The sequence below is a fragment of the Gopherus evgoodei genome, chromosome 8 (assembly GCF_007399415.2).
Source record: "Gopherus evgoodei ecotype Sinaloan lineage chromosome 8, rGopEvg1_v1.p, whole genome shotgun sequence".
NCBI classification, from domain to species: Eukaryota; Metazoa; Chordata; order Testudines; family Testudinidae; genus Gopherus; species Gopherus evgoodei.
The window spans coordinates 104,992,016-105,013,720 of record NC_044329.1 but is presented as its reverse complement, the minus strand read 5'-3'; the positions used below and the strand labels follow the sequence as shown (position 1 = coordinate 105,013,720).

Sequence of the window (21,705 nt, the reverse complement as noted above, 5' to 3'; positions counted from 1 at the left end):
CGGTAACAGTTATCCTTCAAATTAGAATTACTGTACAGTTACTTGGAAGATTATGTGTTATCTGTTAATGTCAATCTATACGTTTTCATGGAAAAAATTAAAAATATTTAAAACATTTTTTAAATAGGGATATGTAAAATAAGAATGAATAGAAATTGTACAGATAAGTGAATGGACTTGGGATACTCATGCTAAAATGCCATGAATTTAAGGAACACCTAAGTGTTAGCACAACATACATTGGAATTTTGATTGCCTGATCAGCTACACTGATTTGTATTTTAAATGCAATCAACAAAAATTAAGCACAGTTTAAACAATGGAAGATTGCGCTAAGCAGATGTTTGAGGTTTCTAAGGAAGACAAATTAACTATTAATGACACCAGCTCTTCAGAATTCCCTCCCCCAGATCTGCTACTACAAAGTGATTCTAAAAGGGTCAAATAAAACAATTTGTGAACTGGATTTTATAACGTCATTAATTATAAGTGTGATAGCACCAGTAAATGCAGTCTAAGGCTCCAATCCTGAAAGCATACGTGTGAGCAAGCCACCGGTACCACATGAAGCTCCATTTGAGACAATGCAGTTTTGTACAGGTACAGGTCAGTATAGTATCAGTTGCAGGATCACGACCGAAGGACAAGAGTAACTCTCATATTCCCTATAACTACACTATGATGGAGTGAGTTAGCACTGCATATCTAACATTTGAGTCTTGAATAATTTATTAAATTAGTTTTTTTGGTTAACTGTGGAAATGAGTCTCAGCAGTTGCCATCTCACTTTTTGTATACATAGCCCCAAGTTTTGTTTGCTCTAACCCAGCAAATCAGACTGTGGTTTTAGCTAATGGCAGTATAGCTGCTGGTACACTGGAAAAAAATAAATCTGTCTCTTGTATCATATTTCTTGGATATTCTCTGTATCTGAAACCATTATGGCATCCTTTACTCCTTATGCTGCACAGAATCATATGAAAGCTCAGTATGCAAAAATAGCAATTTCCCCGTGTGGCTTAACATGGCTTGTACGAGACGTAAATATCAGTTATTTCACACTTAGAGCTAGTGGGATGCATTTAGCTTATTGTCAAGGACCAAAAATTCCAGTTCTTTGGACAACTCTATTCTGCAGTGACAACTATTGGGTTTCTTAGGAACTGAATGCAACTATGGTACCAATACAGAACCACATGAAAGACAGAACATTTGCATTATAGTTTCACAGCAGCATTCACAGACCTCTGCAAAACCATACACAAGCAGACACTGATGTTGGCACCAAGTAAAGACTGAACAGTTCTATTTAAAACTGGCAAAACCACACATAGCAGTGGATCATCTGCAAGACTCTCTTTTACGAATGGATGCAGTATAAGTGTTCAACCTCTTCCCACATTCTTTAATGAACTGAACAAGCAGGGTACTGATACACAAACTACCCTAAAGCAGTGGTTTTCAACCTGTGATCTGTGGACTCCTGGAAGTCTGCAGACTGTGTCTAAGGGGTCCATGAACAGTGATCATGAAAATAAAGTTTCAGATCCCAGAAAAGGCATTAAGAACATAAGAACGGCCATACTGAGTCAGACCAAAGGTCTATCTAGCCCCGTATCCTGTCTTCCAACAGTGACCAATGCCAGGTGCCCCAGAGGAAATGAACAGAAGAAATAATCAAGTGATCCATCCCATCACCCATTCCCAGCTTCTGGCAAACAGAGCCTAGGACACCATCGCTGCCCATTCTAGCTAATAGCCACTGATGGACCTATCCTCCATGAACTTATCTGCTTCTCTTCTGAACCCTGTTCTAGTCATGGCCTTCACAAGATCCTCTGGCAAAGGGTTCCACAGACTGAAACTGTGTGTTGTGTGGAAAAAAAAACAAAACTTCAGTTTGTTTTAAACCTGCTGCCTATTAATTTCATTGGGTGACCCCTACTTGTGTTATGAGAAGGACTAAAGAACACTTTCTTAGTTACTTTGTTTTTCTGATCAATCAAAAGTATGTGAATACCCACACCTACACGCCAAAATCCAGAAGTGTTGTCATTACCACAGAAGCCCGCAGTTTAGCCCCCTTTCTCACGTTGTGTCAACTGCCATGCCGAGCACGTGCAACATTTACGGCTGAATTCTGTTCAGTTTTCAGTGTGAGACTTCTATCGTAGGAGTTTGCACACCACAGGTTGAGTTTCCAAAAGGGCTACATCTCTATTCAAAATTGTTTAGGGGTCTGCACATGAAAAAAGGTTGAAAACCACTGCCCTAGAGATTGCCTTGACTATAGGCTGGGAAGAGAACATTCATGCCTTTTCTTGAGGCAAACTGTTCATGAGGATTGCTTTCCTTGAGCTCACTGATGTACAATTCTGTGCTTTGAAGGAAAATTCAAGGGAAAAAAAACAACAACCCTATGTTGAAGTATTTTCTTCCCAGAATGAAAAGTGTTTCTTGGTTTAAACATTTATGCTATTTTCTACTTGGAGGTTTTTTACTGTCTGTTTACAGCCAGTACATTGCCACAGCTGGGGTTTGGTTTCCAGATTTCCCTAAAGAAGAGTAACTGGTAAAAGTCCACTGTAGCAGCAAGTCTCAGGAGCCACAAAAATATCAAATTTAACTGATGCTTTATTGCTTGGAAGCCACAGACACAAAGCCTTAAAAATGCCTTATTTTATACTCTAAAAGCTTGCTCCCTCCCCTCCAAAAACCCATAAAGCTGCATCTAACTGGATAGGCTTCACAGTTCTTTTCACTAAGTACTAAAGACTGCATTTTCAGCACAGCATGTTGTGTATTAGACATGCAACTCACTCTATTGCTTTATTGCTAATGGGAGTTGCGTGCCTAATTTGCCATGCACCACACTTGAGAAAGTAAATTTAAAGTTTCTCTCTTTGTAGCTTTTTTTTTGCTCTTTTTTTTTTGTTTGTTTTTCTAAATAAAGGGAGGGAGGGAGTGAAAGAAATTGGCCATGGCTCCAGGGCTCAAAAATGCAAATATTTACTACATAATGATTATTTTAAAATACAGCAAAGACAGTTTTTAAGAATGTGAAAAGAAAGGAAAGAAACCTTTCAAGTTCACTCCAAATTTTTTGTTTTTCTTTACGGAGAGTGTTTCTGAATTAGTGGTTGCTCAAAATGGAACCACAGTAGCTTCAGCTGCAGTATCAACATATGCCAGGCTTTCCACAGTGTATGGATCATCTCATTCTCTCAAAGACATTGCAGGCTTTGATGCTACCTGAGATGTGTGGAGGGCATTGTTCAGCACTTCCTTTCTGTGGCAGGAAGTCTCTGCTTTTCCCCATGTCTACTAGAAAGGGAATGCACAGGATATTGAGGAATCTGGGAAATCTTGGATTTTTAGACACTGTTCTTGATTTGTTGCCGATTTAACTGTTACTCATGGTGCTGCAGTAAATGTTCCTTGTTTGTTCAGTTCTCACTGCCATTTGCTTATAAGACTCTTTGGCTCTCTCTTTCACTGAAAGAGACAGTCCAGAAAGCAGCTGAATATGGCCATATGAGAATTCTTCTGGTGTGGGGTCTCCGCTGGTGCTGTACCAGCATAACCAGCTCCTCCTCCACTCCTCCAGTTTGGTTCCCAGGCAGGGATGAGGATGTGGCTGAAATTCGATGAGTTCCTGCTAGACTTAGTTGGGGTAATGGTTCCATACTGACTGTAGCCATTCAGTGTAAATTGGAACAGCCTGGGGCTGCCCTTACCTATGTCACAACTCAGGATGACACAGACCCAGCCCCAAGAATGAGGGAGCTGTAACTAGATAAGCTGGAAGATAAGCAAAGAATTTGGGTGAATATCTCCCTCTCTGTCCTACTGCAATACTAATTAAGAGTACAGTGTGAAAACACTAACAAGTATAAGGCTGGCAGAACTAGCTAGAGCCATGCATTGGTTCTGGTAAGAGATGTTCTATTGGGAAGACTGCACACTACTGCTTCTAGGATCATCCTCGGACTTGATATAGACAATCATACTAAATTGTGCAGTGCTCAGGGGCGGCTCCAGGCCCCAGCACGCAAATCGCGTGCTTGGGCCGGCATGCCACAGGGGGGTGCTCTGCCAGTCACTGAGAGGGCGGCAGGCAGGGTGCCTTCGGTGGCATACCTGCGGAGGGTATGCTGGTTCCACAGCTCCGCTGAAGCTGCAGGGCCTGCGGGAGGTCCACCGGAGACGCACGACCGGAGAGCAGCAGAGCGCCCCCCACGGCATGACGCCATGCTTGGGGCAGCGAAACGTTTAGAGCCGCCCCTGACAGTGCTTACCCAGTGTGAAGCCTTTTATCCTGAAACATTTTTATATTATTCAAATTCATATATCACTGGTGATCCAAGCAATATTTGAAACTGGACTTCAAGAGGAGAAAAAAGTCAATGATTTAGGGTATGTCTACACTGGAATAAGATATCCCTGGCACGACTGCGCCTGGCCCAGGTCAGCTGGACACTTGCTCATGGAGCTCAGGCGATGGGATTAAAAATTGCTGTGCAGCTGTTCAGGCTCAGGCTGGAGCCTGGGCTCTGGGACCCTCCTCCCTTGTGAGGTCCCAGAGCCTGGGCTTCAGTCCAAGCCCAAACATAAACATACCAATTTTACAGCCCCATGAACCCAAATCAGCTGACTCAGGTCAGCCATGAGTGTTCAACTGCTGTATAGGTGTTCCCAACATGTACTGGATCATACAGCCCCTTACATAAGGGCAAAAAATTATGTCCAGTCAGATATATTACACAGAGGAGAGGGAAAGTGGTCAAAATAGTCTTTGCATGTGTGCAGAGGCCTAGCACAATATGATCCTGGCTAGAGAGATGAATGCCATGGCAGTGCATCCCCTCCAAGCAGCAGAGGAAATATCCATTGAACCAAAACCCTTGAAGACATGCAGCATATACTTTTTCCCCCACCTCTTTGCTTCCTGGAACTTTATGAGACATTGTGACTCCATGAGACAGTGTTCTGCTGCACCACCTCAAACGAAAGGTTATGCCTTAACATCAGAACAGAGCCCTTAATAGTGCATAAAGAATAGCGAAATACTGACCATCTTATTCTCCTCCTGATGCATCTGAGGATGCTGCATCAGCTATGGCAAGTCAGTTCCAAGGCCCTTGTGTAATAAATTGCAACTCAGTATAAAAATGTAAAGGGCTATGAACACTGATATTCACACTGTCAGTGGGGCAGCAAGTTCCAGTAACAGAGAAAGAAATTAACTGAACTTTCTTCTACATTTGGCCTTCAAGTTTAAAACATCAGCAATAATACACATTTCCCCCAGCTGTGATTCATCCGTACAAAACAGCTGTCATCTCACACAAAGAAAGCGTAAGTCCCTAGGTGAAACAGAAATGCAATTAGTTTGCATTAACAGTAGCCTGCTAAAAGTATAACTTCACATAAATTATGTGAAATATGAAACTGTAGGTTCATGAACTCACCATAACAACTAAATATAAGTCCAAGACACTACCCTTTTTAAACTATTTTCATGGATAGCACATATTCACAACCATCATAACTAACCACTTTGTTTTGTTTGAGATCCCCTTCTTATCACAACTGAAGTCTGCAGTAGTTCCACATTTCTAACAATAAACTAATTTTGCATCTATTTTCCCATGACACTTTTTCTATTTTAATATAACCATTACAGGAAATGGACATTGAATTATCTGTAGTTGCTGCTTCAAGTCTTGACAGAAGGTATATGGCTACATTCAGGTCCAACTTTTACCTTTGCAAATTAATAACCCCACCAAAACCAACGGGACAAGACGGTTACACACCTTTGTAACCGTTGTTCTTTGAGATGTGTTGCTCATATCCATTCCAGTTAGGTGTGCGCGCGCTGCGTGCACATTCGTCAGAAGATTTTTACCCTAGCAACCCCCGGCGGGTCGGCTGGGTCGCCTCCTGGAGTGGCGCCACCATGGCACCGGATATATACCCCTGCCGACCCGACCGCTCCTCAGTTCCTTCTTGCCGGTTACTCCGACAGTGGGGAAGGAGGGCGGGTTTGGAATGGATATGAGCAACACATCTCGAAGAACAACAGTTACAAACGTGAGTAACTGTCTTTTCTTCTTCGAGTGCTTGCTCATATCCATTCCAGTTAGGTGATTTCCAAGCCTTACTAGGCGATGGGGTCGGAGTGAGAAGTCGCAGAGTGTAACACCGCGGAGCCAAAGGCTGTGTCATCCCTGGACTTCTGAACCAGGGCATAGTGAGAAGCGAAGGTATGGACCGAGGACCAGGCAGCTGCGCGACATATCTCGTGGATGGGCACATGAGCCAGGAAAGCAGCAGATGAGGCTTGAGCCCTGGTAGAGTGGGCCGTGAGGTGGCTCGATGGAACATGAACCAAGTCGTAACAGGCGCGGATGCACGATGCCACCCAGGATGAAATCCTCTGTGAGGAAACGGGTAGGCCCTTCATATGCTCTGCCACTGCGACGAAGAGTTCGGGGGTTCTGCAGAAGGGCTTTGTCCGCTCGATATAAAAAGTGAGTGCTCTACGGATGTCTAGCGAGTGCAGCTGTTGCTCCCTGCGCGATGAATGTGGCTTCGGGAAGAAGATCGGAAGGAAGATCTCCTGGTTAACATGGAAAGCCGATACCACTTTGGGGAGAAAGGGTGTGGTCGCAACTGCACCTTGTCCTTGTGGAACACAGTATATGGAGGGTCCACCGTGAGAGCCCGGAGCTCGGAAACTCGTCTTGCCGATGTGATGGCCACAAGGAAAGTGGTTTTCCAGGACAGGTAGAGAAGGGAGCAAGTTGCTAATGGCTCGAATGGGGCCGACATAAGTGTGGTAAGAACCAGGTTGAGGTCCCAGGTTGGGGCGGGGCGGCGTACTTGGGAGTATAGCCGCTCCAAGCCCCTGAGGAATCTGGATACCATAGGATGTGAAAACACCGAGCGACCATTCTCCCCTGGGTGGAAGGTAGAGATGGCAGCCAAGTGCACCCTCAAAGATACCGCAAGGCCCTGTTGTTTAAGGGACTAGAGGTAGTCCAAGATGGTGGGGATGGAGACCTCGGTGGGAATAACATTGTGTTCTCCATACCAGCATGTGAAACACTTCCACTTGGCCAGATATGTTGCTCTAATGGAAGGTTTTCTGCCACCCAAGACTACTTGTTGCACTGGGGCAGAGCAATGCATCTCAGACTGGGTCAACCACTCAGAAGCCACGCCGTGAGATGGAGGGACTGTAGGTCTTGGTGATGCAGTTTGCCATGGTCCTGAGTTATCAGGTCCAGGTGAAGAGGTAGTGGGATAGGGTCGGCTATTGACAGGTCTAGCAACATGGTGTACCAATGCTGCCTGGGCCACGCTGGAGCGATCATGATCAAGAGGGCTCTGCCCCTGCATACTTTCAGCAGGACCTTGTGGACGAGCGGGAACGGTGGAAAAGTGTATAGCAGGTGAGTCATCCACGGTATCAGGAAGGTGTCCGCCATCAAACCCTGTGAGACGCCTTGAAAGGAACAGAACATATGGCATTTCCTGTTCTCGTGGGACGCGAAGAGGTCTACAGAGGGAAATCCCCACTTCCGGAAGACCGAAAGAATAACGACCGGCCGAAGGGACCACTCGTGAGAAAGGAAGGATCTGCTGAGGCGATCCGCCAGAGACTGTTCCGAACCCCCGGGAGAAAGGACGCTATGAGGTCTATGGAGTGGGCTATACAAAAGTCTCAGAGATGAATGGCTTCCTGACAAAGGGTCAAGGACCTTGTCCCGCCCTGTTTGTTTATATAATACATGGCTGTTGTGTTGTCGGTGAATATTGACACACAACGGCCTTGCAAGTGCTGTTGGAACGCCTCGCAAGCAAGGCGGATGCTCTCAGCTCCCAGACATTGATGTGCAAGGCCAGTTCCTGAGATGACCAAAGGCCTTGCGTGCGTAGATGCCCGAAGTCAGCACCCCAGCAGAGAGATGATATGTCTGTCGTCAAGGATGCAGAGGACTGGGGCGGATGGAACAGCAGCCCTGCACACACCAGGGTGGGGGTCAGCCACCAGTCGAAGGAGCCTAGGATGCTCAGGGGGAATGGTGACGACATTGTCTATGGCATCCCTGCCTGGTCGGTACACTGAGTTGAGCCACAATTGGAGGGGATGGAGGCGCAGTTTGGCATATTTCGTCACAAACGTGCAGGCCGCCATGTGACCCAGGAGACCGAGGAAAGTGCGAACTGAAGTCAAGGGAGCAGCTTGCAGACTCTGGATGATGGCCACCATTGCCTGGAACCGGGGCAGCGGTAAGCAAGCTCTGGCGAGGACGGAGTCCAGGGTGGCGCCAATGAAGTCTATCCTCTGAGTGGGAATCAGAGTGGACTTTTCCGCATTGACCATTAGGCCTAGATGTAAGAAAAGGTCTTTGACAATGCGGACGTGATGGATCACTTGTGCCTCGGAGGTCCCTCAGATGAGCCAGTTGTCTAGATACGGAAAAATGTGTATCCGATGGCAGCGGAGGTGGGCGGCGACTATAGCCATGCATTTCGTAAATACTCTTGGGGCTGTAGAGAGGACGAACGACAGGACCGCAAACTGAAAATGTTGTCTGTTGACTACGAACCGGAGGAACCTCCTGTGAGGTGGGTAGATGGCTATGTGAAAATACGCATCTTTCATGTCGAGGGCGGCATACCAGTCTCCAGGATCCAGGGATGGGATGATGGTCCCCAGGGATACCATATGGAACTTCAACTTTATCATGTATCTGTTGAGTTCCCGCAGATCCAGGATAGGTCTGAGACCCCCCTTTGCCTTGGGTATTAGGAAGTAGCGAGAGTAAAACCCCGTGGCCCATTCGTGTTCTGGTACCTCCTCTATGGCTCCTTCGGCAAGGACGCCTGCACCTCCTGGAGGAGGAGTTGCTCATTAGAGGGGTCCCTGAACAGGGACGAGGAAAGGGGGTGGAAGGGAGGTGTGTGAAATAAACTGGAGGTGGTACCCAAATTCCAGCATGTGTAGGACCCAGCGATCTGTCGTTCGCTGGGACCACGCAGGGAGGAAAAGGGAGAGAAGGTTGGAGAAAGGAGGGAACGGATCCTTTGATGATACTGGTATGACGCTCTCGGGCACACCTTCAAAAGGAGGGTTTTGGCCCTGTGGAAGGTTTGGAGGGGACTTGGTTCTGTCCCCCTTGGTTGCCTGACTGCCTCTGGCAACCAGTTCTACCCCGCCTTCTAGTAAAGTCCTGTCTCTGTCTGGGCTGAGGGTAAGAGCGGTGTCGCTGGGGGCGGAAGGGCCTGTGCTGAGTCACTGGCGCGTGCATGCCCAGTGAGCGCATAATGACCCTGTTATCCTTTAGGCTTTGCAGCCTAGGGTCTGTCTTATCGGAGAATAGGCCTTGCCCTTCAAAGGGGAGGTCCTGAATTGTATGTTGGAGCTCTGGGGGAAGGCCTAAGACTTGCAGCCATGAGATACGCCTCATAGTAACCCCAGAGGCTAAGGTCCTGGCCACTGAGTCCATGGCGTCCAGGGAAGCCTGGAGGGAGGTTCTAGCCACCTTTTTCCCCTCGTCCAGGATGGCCGCAAATTCCTGTCGGGAGTCCTGTGGGAGCAACTTCTTGAACTTGTCCACCGCCGCCCAGGTATTATAAATTATAGTGGCTAAGGAGGGCTTGTTGATTAGCCACACCGAGTTGGAGCGCCCCTGCAGAATAAGACTTTGCGCCTCAGCAAGTCCATGCGCATTGCGTCTTTTGATTTCGGGGCTGGAGCCTGCTGGCCATGGCGTTCTCTCTCGTTGACTGACTGGACAATGAGGGAGATAAACGTATAAGTAGTCGTAGCCCTTGGAGGGCACCATAATTTACATTCCACTCCCCGGGCAGCAGGTGGGACAAAGGCCGGAGACTGCCAGATTGTATTGGCATTGGCCTGGATCGTTTGTATAAAGGGGAGGGCCACTCTCGTGGGGGCATCAGAGAATAAAATGTCCACCAGTGGGTCCTCTATCTCCGGGATCTCCTCGACTTGCAAGTTCATATTTTGTGCGACACGCCTGAGGAGGTCCTGGTGGGCCCTCAGGTTGATTGGTGGAGGGCCTACAGACGACGTTCCGGCTACTGCCTCGTCAGGGGAGGAGGATGAGAGACCTGGGACAAGCGGGTCATTCGAGGGCTCATCGTGGTGGACAGCCTCTGTCTCCCTTGGGATCTGGGAGTCCTGTGGCTGGACCGACACTTCCTCCGAAGCAGAAGGAGAAGGGCGGCTTATGGTGGCTTCCGGCACCCAGTGTTCTGGTGTGGCAGAGCGCGATGGGCCTGGATATGCACCTTGGGCCTGATGATATGCCCAAGGTGTCCAGAATGCCCACTGTTGAGGTCCATGATCCTGAGCCTGGGGCTCGTGGAAAATCGTGGCAGGCACATCGGCGTCTCTGTCTTGGGCATAAGCACTGTCCGCCTGTGAAGACAAAGACGGGTGCCGGGACGGCCAGGGAGCAGCTGAAAAGACTATGGTAAGGGTCCCTCTCTCTCACCATTGGTGATCTCCTCGGCACGGGGGATCGGTATCTGGAGTCATACCGGTGCCGAGAGCGAGACCAGGACCTGTGACCGGCGCGGTGCTGGGAGGTCGACCTGGATCTCGAAGGTCTGCGACGGGAACGGTTGCGAGAGTCGCGGTGCCGGAAGCGGTACCAAGAGTACCGGGCCGAAGGCCGAGATGTCGATCTATGCCGCGAATACGACTGGTACCGAGTAGGCGATCGGTGCCGGGACTGCTAGCGGCGTCGGGACCGTGATCGTCAATGAGACCGCGAACGGCACCGGGACCTGGATCGTGATCGGTGCTGGTCTGCCGAGCTGACTGAAGGAGGTCTCATTATGGCTGGCTTGCCTCTGGAGTGTAATACCCGCACCGGTGGTGCCAGGGGTTGAGCCAGGACAGACTCCGTCATGGCTATAAGGTCCCTGGCTGTGGAGAACGTCTCTGGCATAGACGGGACCGTAAGCTCAACCACAGGCTTCGGCAGGGAGCTCTCAGGGACCGGACTCGACGGCCCTCCCCCGCGGGACCGGACTCGACGGTACCGCAGCAGTTGGTGCCGGCCAGGCGGTCCTCACGAGGCTGCATCTGTGCCAAGGGCACAGAGGTAGTGGAGGACTTCGACCTCTTCTGCTTCAGGGAGAGAGATCAGTGCCGAGCAGGTCCCTGCACCGGAGATGGCCGGTGCCTCGGTGTCTTGGCAGTGCCAGCACGGTCTGGTGCCGGAGGAGCGCTGCTAGCGGAGTGCTCAGCGCTTGGTGCCAAGGACAGAGGGTTCAAAGCTGCCTCCACCAGGAGAGATTCTTCAGGCGAAAGTCTCTCTTTGTCCTCAGTTTAAATGCCTTGCAAATACTGCACTTAACCATAATGTGCGATTCCCCGAGGCACTTTAGACAAGAGTCGCGGGGATCGCTTGTGGGCATCGGCTTATGACAGGTCGAGCATGGTTTAAACCCCAGCGAACTGGGCATGAGCCCCAGCACCAGGTGCGGGGAAGGGGCTAATGCCCAAACCCCGCTGTAACTATATACAGTAACTATTCAAGAACTATCAAACTAACTATAACTTAAACCAACTATATACAGCAACGATAGTGAAGAAACAAGGAGTAGCTAGGAAGATGGAGGACAGCTAAGCCGCACTCCACTGTTCCAACGACCGATATGGGCGGTAAGAAGGAACGGAGGAGCCGTCGGGTCAGCAGGGGTATATATCCGGCGCCATGGCAGCGCTACTCCAGGGAGCGACCCAGCCAACCCACCGGGGGTTGCTAGGGTAAAAATCTTCCGACGAATGTGCACGCAGAGCGCACACCTAACTGGAATGGATATGAGCAAGCACTCGAAGAAGAATGTATGGATGTAGGGAAGAATTTAACACGCAAACTATACACAGTCAAACAACACTCCACAAAAGGCTAGGAATCCAAGTACTTTCTAATGTTTAAGGGAATGCCCACCCCTATATTAAAAACAATGGCACTTTTTAAATTAATATGCACATCCGGACAGTGATTGAGTACAAAATTTAAAAAGCGCATTTTTATAATGTCCCAAAATTACAGTGTACAACAAATGTGTTTGCTCTGCATAGGAGTGCAAAGGAGGCGGAAGAGGTTTCCACTTCCTTTGCTAAAGTCTAATACAACAGCATCCTCGCACACTGCTAGTGCTGCTGCGTCTTACAGCTTCCTCTGGGGGGCGGGGGGAGGCAGGGGTGGAGATAAGGGAAAAGGGAGCAGCAGATGTGACCAAGCAGAGAGGTTATTCTTGGGGGAATTCTACGCCACTGTGCGCGTACACTATTCTTGGGGGAATTCTACGCCACTGTGCGCGTACACAATTCACGTCCCACACAGATTTTTTTCTTCCTCTACAGGAAATATATTCTGCTGGGGTGGCACTACAGTTATGACTTTTCACTCACCAGGGGCCGCTGTGGTGTCAAACTGAGGGCACTGGATCCCTGGCCACAGCAGCCAGCAGGAGGGAGAAGAGGCTGCATTCCTCACAGCACCCTATCCATGGGGCCAGGGGAGGAGGCACAGGGCTGCTGGTGGGATCACAGACTGGGGATCAGAACAGCTAGTGGGGGGAGAGGAGACAGACTGGGCCAGGGACTGAACAGGAGTGCAGGGACACTTGGGGGCAGGGGCAGATGTGCATGACTCAACAGAAGAGGCTAGGGATCAGCAAGGGGGAGACTCCACAACTCCCTAACAATCCCTCTCCACCACCCAAAAAACAAACCTGTTCTATACTTCTCCCACCCACATGTAATAACCCTCCAGGTTCACTCCCAAACTCCTTCCCAGCAATTCTCTCTCCCTCAGCTCCTCCCTTACCCCTGACTCCCCCAAGCCTCTGCACCACTTCTGAGGGGTGGTGAAAATACATTTCTGTATTGTAGTTTAAATGACTTACTTAAAATACTGTATTAATATGCCAAGTAAGGAATCTATTTGTCAAAAAAAAAAAAATTTCTGAATCCTTTTTGTTGTCTGTATTGTTGTGACATACTTTCTGACAAAAAGGTATTCTGAAATAAAATTACCAGAATAATTGAAACTGGCATGATTATATGGTGTTATTCTGACAAATAAAATGTGCAGAATTTTAAAATATTGTGTGCAGAATTCTTCCTTTTTTGGCACAGAATTTCCCACAGGAGTCGAAGGTGGGAGCTGCACCCTCTTCAGGAGTGAAGCACTGGCCAGATCAATGGGAGGCATTTTCCATTTCTGCAAAGCGGACCACAGGGCTGGAACTCCATGAAATTTGTCTTCAGCAAAATCATTCCCAATAGTGAATAGATAAGCCAGATATTGGAAAGAGATGCTACTAGTTTCATTAGTTCATTGCAGAGAGCCTATTTCTATAAATGTCTAGATTCATCACTCAAATCTGAAATAGTTAACAAAAAAAATCTGCTGAAAGGATTTCTTCAATGCTGGCGGTGTTGAAGATCATTAAAATGGTGTCAGATTGATGCATTATAAACTCAAGTCCACTATCTAGAGAATATATTTGGCATGGACAACACTTTTTCAAGTTTTTTTCGTCAGTCCATGCAAAGATGCATCAAATTCCTATTGAAGAAACTATCCCTAGGAATGAAAGGATAGTCCATAGTCTGTCTTCATTCCAGTTTTGGCCTCACAACCAGCAAGCATGCCCAATAAAACAGTGGTTAGCAGACCTGCCTGCTAACATCTGGACTGACAATTCACATATGTCCTACTAGCAACTAGATGAACATCTTTTCATCCAAGGAAAATTTCAGAGAACTCCCTGGAATTTACAACCACCCACACTGTCTCTCTGATACTGTGTGGAAAGCCTTGCTTATTTATGTTTACATGCCCTTTAATTAATTTCTCTGGGTATTCACCATACTAAATATATCTTAAATCTTTGGAGTCAAGTTTTCAAAGTGAACATCAATCAAGCACACTTTAATGTCTGCAAAAACCATAAACGTGCACTTTTTCCACATCCAACATCTTGTGTGGACAAAACTCAGATTGGCTCACAAACCACATACTAGATTTGCATGAGCGTAGGTGTCCCTCTACTCAAATTATGTGTGAAAATCTACTTCTACATGTCCCAAAACAGACATGGAAAACAGCACGCCAAAGCTTGGGTGTGCAACCTATAACTGCATATTACAATGGCCAGGACTTGACTATGGACCCTTTTGACTATTGGGCTCTGAATTTTTATTTACAAATAAAAACAAATATGGAAACTATTTTTAAAATCATAATGAAGTATTCAAGTTTTATCACACAGTGACACAGACTACTACTCTGCACCAGTTTCAATATAATAGTTAAATAGTTATCACTGAATAACAAAAAAAAGTGCCATTGATTCAAACTATTTGGAATCTAAAGCCAAAATTGTATAAAACCTATATTTAATAAATAACGTTCTTTATAATGGATCATTGTGATTATTAAAAAAAATGCACTTATGTTCATGAACAGCTTGTAATTTCTCAAATATCTTGGCTGTTTAAATCAAATGCCAAAAGGTTCAAGAACATATAATCCAATGACCTACAAGAAGTTTTTAAAAGCCAAAACTTAGTTATTTATTCATAACAAAGAAACCTTGGACAAAAAGCAAAAATACCCACAAACAGCTGCAATCAGTAAGACCCTATAGTTTGCCTTACACTTACTATGCACTGAATGGATTTTTTTTTTAAAATGTAATTTAATAAAGAAAAGACAGATATGTTCCAAAGATAAACTTTACTACAACTTTCAGGTGAAAGTTCAGTTTTTTAAAAAAAAAAAAAAAAGGTACTTTAACATGGAAACTCTGAGTCAGACTTACCGGCACAAAGACCGCTGCTATCATTAAAGAAAGATCCAGAGACGCGTGGTGTACAAACCCAATCTGCACAGCACAACTCAAGTGGAAAAAGCTCTTTAACAGGCAAAGTCCTGTTTGCCTCCCATCCCTATACCTGGAAGAAGTTTCAGTTTCTATTTTTAAGATATTGTGAAGCCTGCTAAAATTAGTCCCATATATATCGAGCACTTACCACTGCCTAATCTCAGAAGCAGCACATCCTGAAGTCTCCTGTTCAAGTCTCTGAGCTCTTTCATTTCTGACACTAATGCCCCATACTCCTTTAGCTTTTTTGCTTGCTGCACAAGCTGTCTCCGTGTTCTCTCAAGTTCTTGCTGAATGTGTCTCATTTCTTCTTGCTGCTGTTGGTAACTCCTCAGCAATTCTTCATAGAGAACACGAGGAATTACAGCATCGTCCATGTTGTTAATCCCTTCCGAAGTCTCCATAAAGGTTTCCTCAGGGCTCGAACTACTACTGAGACTCATCCCATTTTGCTTTTCTAGGCGAGCAACAACTGCTTCGATGCTTTTGTGTGTACCTTCACTTTGTTTCCTTCCATCTTGTCTCTGTGTGTCACAATAATACAGAACATTAGCAGAGCAGGAACTCAATACATAACATGAACTAAAACTTCAGCCTTCAGGACTATTAAGGCTGTTTTCCAAAAAAAGTGAAACAAGGGCCACCTTACAAAAAAATATTGCTCCTAAAGGATGCTTATGAACACACTTACCATAACTGAATTGTGTGTGTAATAATATGCAAACTTTAGGAACTGCTGGAGGCCTTTCTCGGTTGTATTTGCCCAAATTGTGTGTGCAAGTGGAGTGTACTTTAGGCAGACCTTTCCTACTTAAAAAAAAAAGAAAAAGGCTTCTCCCTTTTGAAAGTCCAGCCCTTCATGTTTAGCATATATACAGTGTTTATATTTCCTTTTCTGATTGTCTTAAAGTGAAAAAGGGTATCAATTATGTATTTTGTATGTTATCCATAAATGCAGGATACTTAAAAAAAAAAACTGAAGTAGTGTCTATATTTTTTTCACCAGTATAAATAAGAGCAGTTTTACTGAGTTAAAGAGAGAAAATGGGTTGATAAAATGGCTTCAAATGGTGTCGTTTCAAATCAACACACACACACCCCTCTCCCCATGAAAATAAAGGAGTTATACTATTTGCAAGCACTGGAAAGGGAATTAGAATAATAAATTAGAGAATACACAATCTAGTCCTATCCCCCAGATCAAGAGATCCCTTATATATTAGTACTGCATTGCAGATGTTTAATTTCCAGTGAACTTCTAGCAGCAATTTACCTTTGCTCTCTCTCACAGTAGTCCAAACCCTATTAACAAATGCATACTCCTTTGTAAAGGGTCTGGGTGATGGTATTGCCATGTACCAGTATAGGCAAAAAAAGTCACCAGTTTTTTCAACAGACCAAATACAGAAAAAGTATTTGAATTTCCAACTAACTGACAGGAAAGCAAACCTAGCTCATGGGTTAAATAAATAAACACAAGAAACTGATGCTATCAATTCCCATACCATGTCCATGAGTAACGTGGCAGAAAATGAGATTATTCAATGTTATTCCTGCGCCACACATGCTCTAAAAAAATGCCAACCCACCATAAATAAATCTACTAGTATAATTCCTGCACCCAGACAAACACATGAAGCCACAATTCCCCCACCCCTGCAGGTTGGCAGACTTTTAAAGGAGAAGTTACTTGAAAACAAAACCAAAAAATTTACACAGTTTTTGACATTTCAACCTGAGGGGACCACTGACCTCTATATCAGAGGTATTCAATCTTGTTAGTTTTTCTTCCCACCCAAATCTTTAGTCAGGACTTTCACAGCACCCTGTTCTATTCTGAGTACAACGGGTTAAAAAGTGCCATCCAAGAACAGCTGCTTAACAATAATGTATCTGGGGCAACCTGGGCCAAAGTTAAACAACATTGTTTCAAAAATCTAATAGTAATTCAGTTTTGCAGACTGTACAAACAAAAATAATTCTCAACTGCACATGAACTGGATTTCTTATGGTCTGTCAAGCAATTCAGAATTCTCACCCACAGCCCCTGCCCGCCAATTTGACTCAATTGCATCAATAGAATGTTTTAAGGGGATGGAAAGCCAGCCTGGAATTCTTCAGCTATGACATGTGTGCATATGCCCCAAGCACTTTCACACACACAAACACCCCAAAAAAACAAAAAAACTTCAATACCTTACTGTGTCTAAGCTCCACATCTTCTTCCCCATAATCTGTAACCTCCCCAGCTTCTTCTACGTGATTGAGAGAGAGTTTGGGGATTTTAATTTTCTTCTGCATCACACTGTTTTCAAGGTCAGTTTTGTCTTCTAAAATGTATATTAAAAATAAAATTGTTACATTAATCAAAGTCTTCTTACTTCCAAATATTGCATGATTTAGGCAAGACCAGTTAAAAAAAAATTCCCATGCTTTACTCCCCTCAATATTCAATAGATCAAATTAATCCAGTGTAAGTCCTCTGACACCCATTAATCACAATGGTGCTATACCAGGGACAACTTGGCCATATGTGGTTGTGCATATTAAAACAATGGCAAGTTAAATGTATGGGACAGTGATCAAATGCATTAACGTATAGCCATTAGTACTAAAAGAGGTAGAAACCATTTGATGCTGTAAAGAATTCAACTCCAAGAACTACTTGCATTTCTTTAAATTATATTTATCAACAAGACCAGATATCATTCATATACTGCTACTGAAAGTTCACATTCTGTTTAGGTCTAAAGTAAGTGAGAGTTTGGTAGTTTAATTGTAGGCCCTACTCAGCATTTGTCAATAGCACAAATCCAGCACATCATCTGGCACAAATGGCAGATTCTGCAATGCTTGGGGCTGGAAAAACAGCAGGTCAGATTTGAAAGGCACTTGCAGAGATCTGTGTGCAGAACTTGTACAGAAATCACTGACACCACCCCTATTTCTAGTTTATAATTCTAATCCTTTCCTGTCAGAGAAACAAAATCCAGACAATAAAAATGTATTTATCTTGAGACCCAGAGAGGAGCTTATGTACCAGTGATTTTACTGTAAAAATATTTTTCAAATTTGAAGTATTCTACACAAGCTCCTAAGATATGTACTCTACTTGGTTATTCTTGGGGACATACTAGAGCCAAACCCTAGTCTTTCAAGAAGTGCCATGGGAATCTTCATCTGACGAGGTGGGTATTCACCCACAAAAGCTTATGTTCCAATACTTCTGTTAGTCTATAAAGGTGCCACAGGACTCTTGTCACTTATTAAAATTCTGGCAGAACAGACTAAGTCTGTTTGTCCTGAACATAACGTCAGTAACGGAATGGGGATAACTTTAGATTGTAAAGTCATGTGTTCTATTTGTACATTGGAAGATTATGAAAAAGACAATCTGAGTCCTCTTATACACCTTTAAACTGCAATCGATGAAATGTCCTATGAACATCTTTGAGACGTGCCAGTGTGGATACCAGCTGTGTGTGTTTAGTCACAAACTTCCACTTTTTTTAAATTAGCATCTCTCCACGGGACCTCCAATGGTTAGTTCTGACAGTACAGAAAAGGGAAACAAAGGTAAATCACAGTTTAATGAGGAGCAAGGCATTCATTAGAACCAGATTACACAGAGGAATGCAATTTATTTTGCTGAAGATAGAAATTGATTTCTTGTAGGCAAATGGTGATATTACAGCCCAAGGCTTTGTAAAGTAAAGAAGATGCAACAACAAACAAAAGAAAACCTGAAATGAATTCAGATGGTAGCAATAGATACTAAGACAGATGCAAGAAGAAAGAAAAAAAAAGTAGGCCTTATTTACATCTCTCTCCACTCCCCAGTGCATTTTGAATGCTTATGGCATTTTAACAAAATGGCCGTCCAACTGCTAGGTTTGGAAAGATCATATCTGGAAACCACACATAAGTAAGAGTGAAGTGGTCCATCCATGTTGTCAGAGAGCAGGACAGGAAAATCAGATAGGCTTCTATAAAACTGAAGAAAAAATTTGTAGAGGTAAAAAGAAGAGAGAGAGGAGTACTGATCATCTCCTTGCAAGCAATTATCAAAAATTAAAACTTAGTGATTAAAAATAACCCAGTGTTGGAGAAAGGCACTAGATGTAAAGCTCTTGTGCAAAGAAGTGCTATTTTTGCATAGTACAGGTATTGCACAGGCAAGCTGCAGAGCAAGTTCTCCTAGGGTGCCTTGCAAATAGGTTTCAGACTAACCTGGAAGAGAGCCCTTTTCTATAGCTGGAAAATGGAAAGCAATCTCCATGGACCAATCGGATTCTTGTCCCAGGAACAAGACTGATACAAACCATTCACTTCGCATAAGTTACTAAAGCCATCAGATGTAATTTTCAAGTTACTACCAATCTGAACCACATGCGAACTAGGGACAATGAGGTAAAATCCCTAGTCTGTTGTTAGTTACTGTTTTTCACTCTCAGTGTGGCTCCTTTCAAATTCTGCAATTTGCTTTTCGCCCTTTTTTATTTTGGTGCTGATCTTGCGAAATTTACTAGAGATTGGACAGGTACATTGAAGGAAACTCACCTTCTCCTGCACCAATCTTTTAGAAATTATGGGAGGAAAAAATGGATGTATAAATTAAAGCAACAATTGGGACATTTTAACTTATTCAGCTAGCCAGCTCTCTCATGTTCCACTGACTTGGCAGCAGCAGAACATATAATACTCTCTTATGGCTGGTTTGTTCTTGTAGGTCTATTTATGCTTAAGACAATTTATCCAGTGCTTTAGATCTAAACAAGCTTCTTGTTTATTAAAACAAACTTGGTTTTTTCCACACTTTTCTTCCACATTAATTGTGGTTACTGAAAGAAAAAGTCTCATGCTAAACACTGGGATAATGCAGGAGTACTGCTTCTCATGGTGTGCACACATGCACCTGGAATAGTTCCCTTTAAGACTCTAGTTTCACTACTCCTGCTATTTGTTAGGATTCCCTTGGAGGCCTCTTTCCACTCAGCTTCCTAAGAACTCAGTTCAGCTTCAGCCTTCGTAACACAGGTATCTTTATTTGGCCCACAGCAGTGCTATGCTGAATAACTCAGATGTGGGGCAGGGGGTGAGGGAAGATGAATGCAGACTGCAGTGTTGTGCTAGGTTAACAGGGACAGGTGCAGGAGAGGAGTCTGGCATAGAAGAGAATTTGCACCATTTTGTGCCCCAAGGAAATGGCTGGGCTAGTATAAACTCAATGGCCCAAGACTAGCATAAGATATTAGCAGCAGCGGGACAGATATGGCTTGAAGATTTGATTTGTAATGACAATGTGGCCCATGTGCCTAAAAAATGTGTCTCCAACCATTTAAACTCTGTGCTGCATGTTTAGAATTGCACCATACCCATAGGTGTTTATGGCTGTATTTTCAATTAGTTATATATAAAATCCTGCTCCCACATACAGAATAAACCCTTCCTCAATGTGGCCACAAAAGGACCTAAGGAGGAGAGCCATCACTAAATGGGCAGATGTAGCAGAGCAAATTGGTTCAGAGTGGGCCACAAGCCTGCAGAGTACTGTGGGTTTTGGCCCTCTAAAAACAGGTATTCTGGGTAAGTAGTTCCCTGAAGGACGAGGTGATCTTGGCTGGTCATATGACTAAGGAAAGCCTGTGACTCAGTAGAGAGACATTCAAACAAACAACTAGAAAGGCTGAAGCAGCTGGCTCCATGAAGAGGTGAGACCTGGAAAGTGGTTCTCTGACAAGGAAGGTGGGGAAGCGTAGGAGCAGAAGGGGATATAAAGGAGACCGGGCAAGATCAGTGTATAAAGTGGCTCTGGGAAACAGTTTTGAATTGACACCTGGTTGACCAGCTATGATGTTACAGTCCTAGGTCTGGAGACATACAGTAAAGGAGGGACATGGTCACCCTAAGATGTCATCTACCAAAGTGCTGTTGAAACAGCCAGAATCAATGGGGTAGAGGAAGAATGAGGAAGGGAATTGTATAGAGCCTAGGAGGGCTGGAAAGACAACTGGACTGAGGAAAGGCTAAGGAATTGAGTTGGAGAACATAGGACGGCTAGCAAAGGACTGCTGGGGCTGGAAGTAGGAGGTCAAAAGCACAGTGGCCTACAAGTCTGTGAAAGTCAACTGAGGCATACATGACCAGATAGCAGAGAGAGAATCTGCTTGGTTACAAGAGAATGGGTTATGTGAAAGCCCTAAGACAGAAAGTCTTATTCAGTAGTCACAAATTGGAAACCTAAAAGTCACCCTTAAAACATTCCTTGTATTCTAACCTAGCAATTGGGACTTGAATCTTGGTCAGACCTGAATAAATTGGATGTTTTAAAATACAGTTCAAATGTAGTCTTTTCACCTCAGGAGTAAATGATGAAAAACTGTAGAGAAATAGATCTGCACTCTAAGTGAATGAGAAATGGCAGATCCGAGATTGGTCCAAGTACAAGTCTGGCAGTGCTGTGCATCTTATACCACTAACAGTAAAACGAGAATCTAAGTCCATGTTTTCTCCTTTTCCCCAAATTTTTAGTAAATTTGGATCTTTGTGGAAGATAATGTACTTAAAACCTCTTCAGCCAGAGATCAGATACACTGACAACATGGGTACAAATTTCCCCCACACTGCCATGCCGATCTGCTTCATTCCTAACTTGGCAGAATCATTTCTGTGGTGAGGGGAACGTTATCTCTGTATTTACTTAAGCCAGTAATTCTCAACTTGTGGATCAAGTGGCCCAATTAGCACACAGCT

The 21,705-nt window shown here is 44.7% G+C and overlaps 2 protein-coding genes across 6 annotated transcripts in view; both read right to left on the bottom strand.

The window, feature by feature from the left end:
• The window catches only part of AGBL4 (ATP/GTP binding protein like 4), a 1,406,381-nt gene that overhangs the window by 522,220 nt on the left and 862,456 nt on the right, over window positions 1-21,705 (bottom strand).
• Window positions 1-21,705, bottom strand: part of BEND5 (BEN domain containing 5) — a 49,271-nt gene that overhangs the window by 17,889 nt on the left and 9,677 nt on the right. For 4 of the 5 annotated variants that reach the window (XM_030571603.1, XM_030571606.1, XM_030571602.1 and 1 more), the window contains exons 2-3: window positions 17,149-17,282; window positions 15,101-15,476 (exon numbers count right to left, since the gene is read on the bottom strand). In XM_030571603.1, coding sequence (XP_030427463.1) covers window positions 15,101-15,476; window positions 17,149-17,282 — 510 coding nt within the window. The remainder of the gene's footprint in view (window positions 1-15,100; window positions 15,477-17,148; window positions 17,283-21,705) is intronic. The other variant, XM_030571604.1, reaches the window with a different exon arrangement.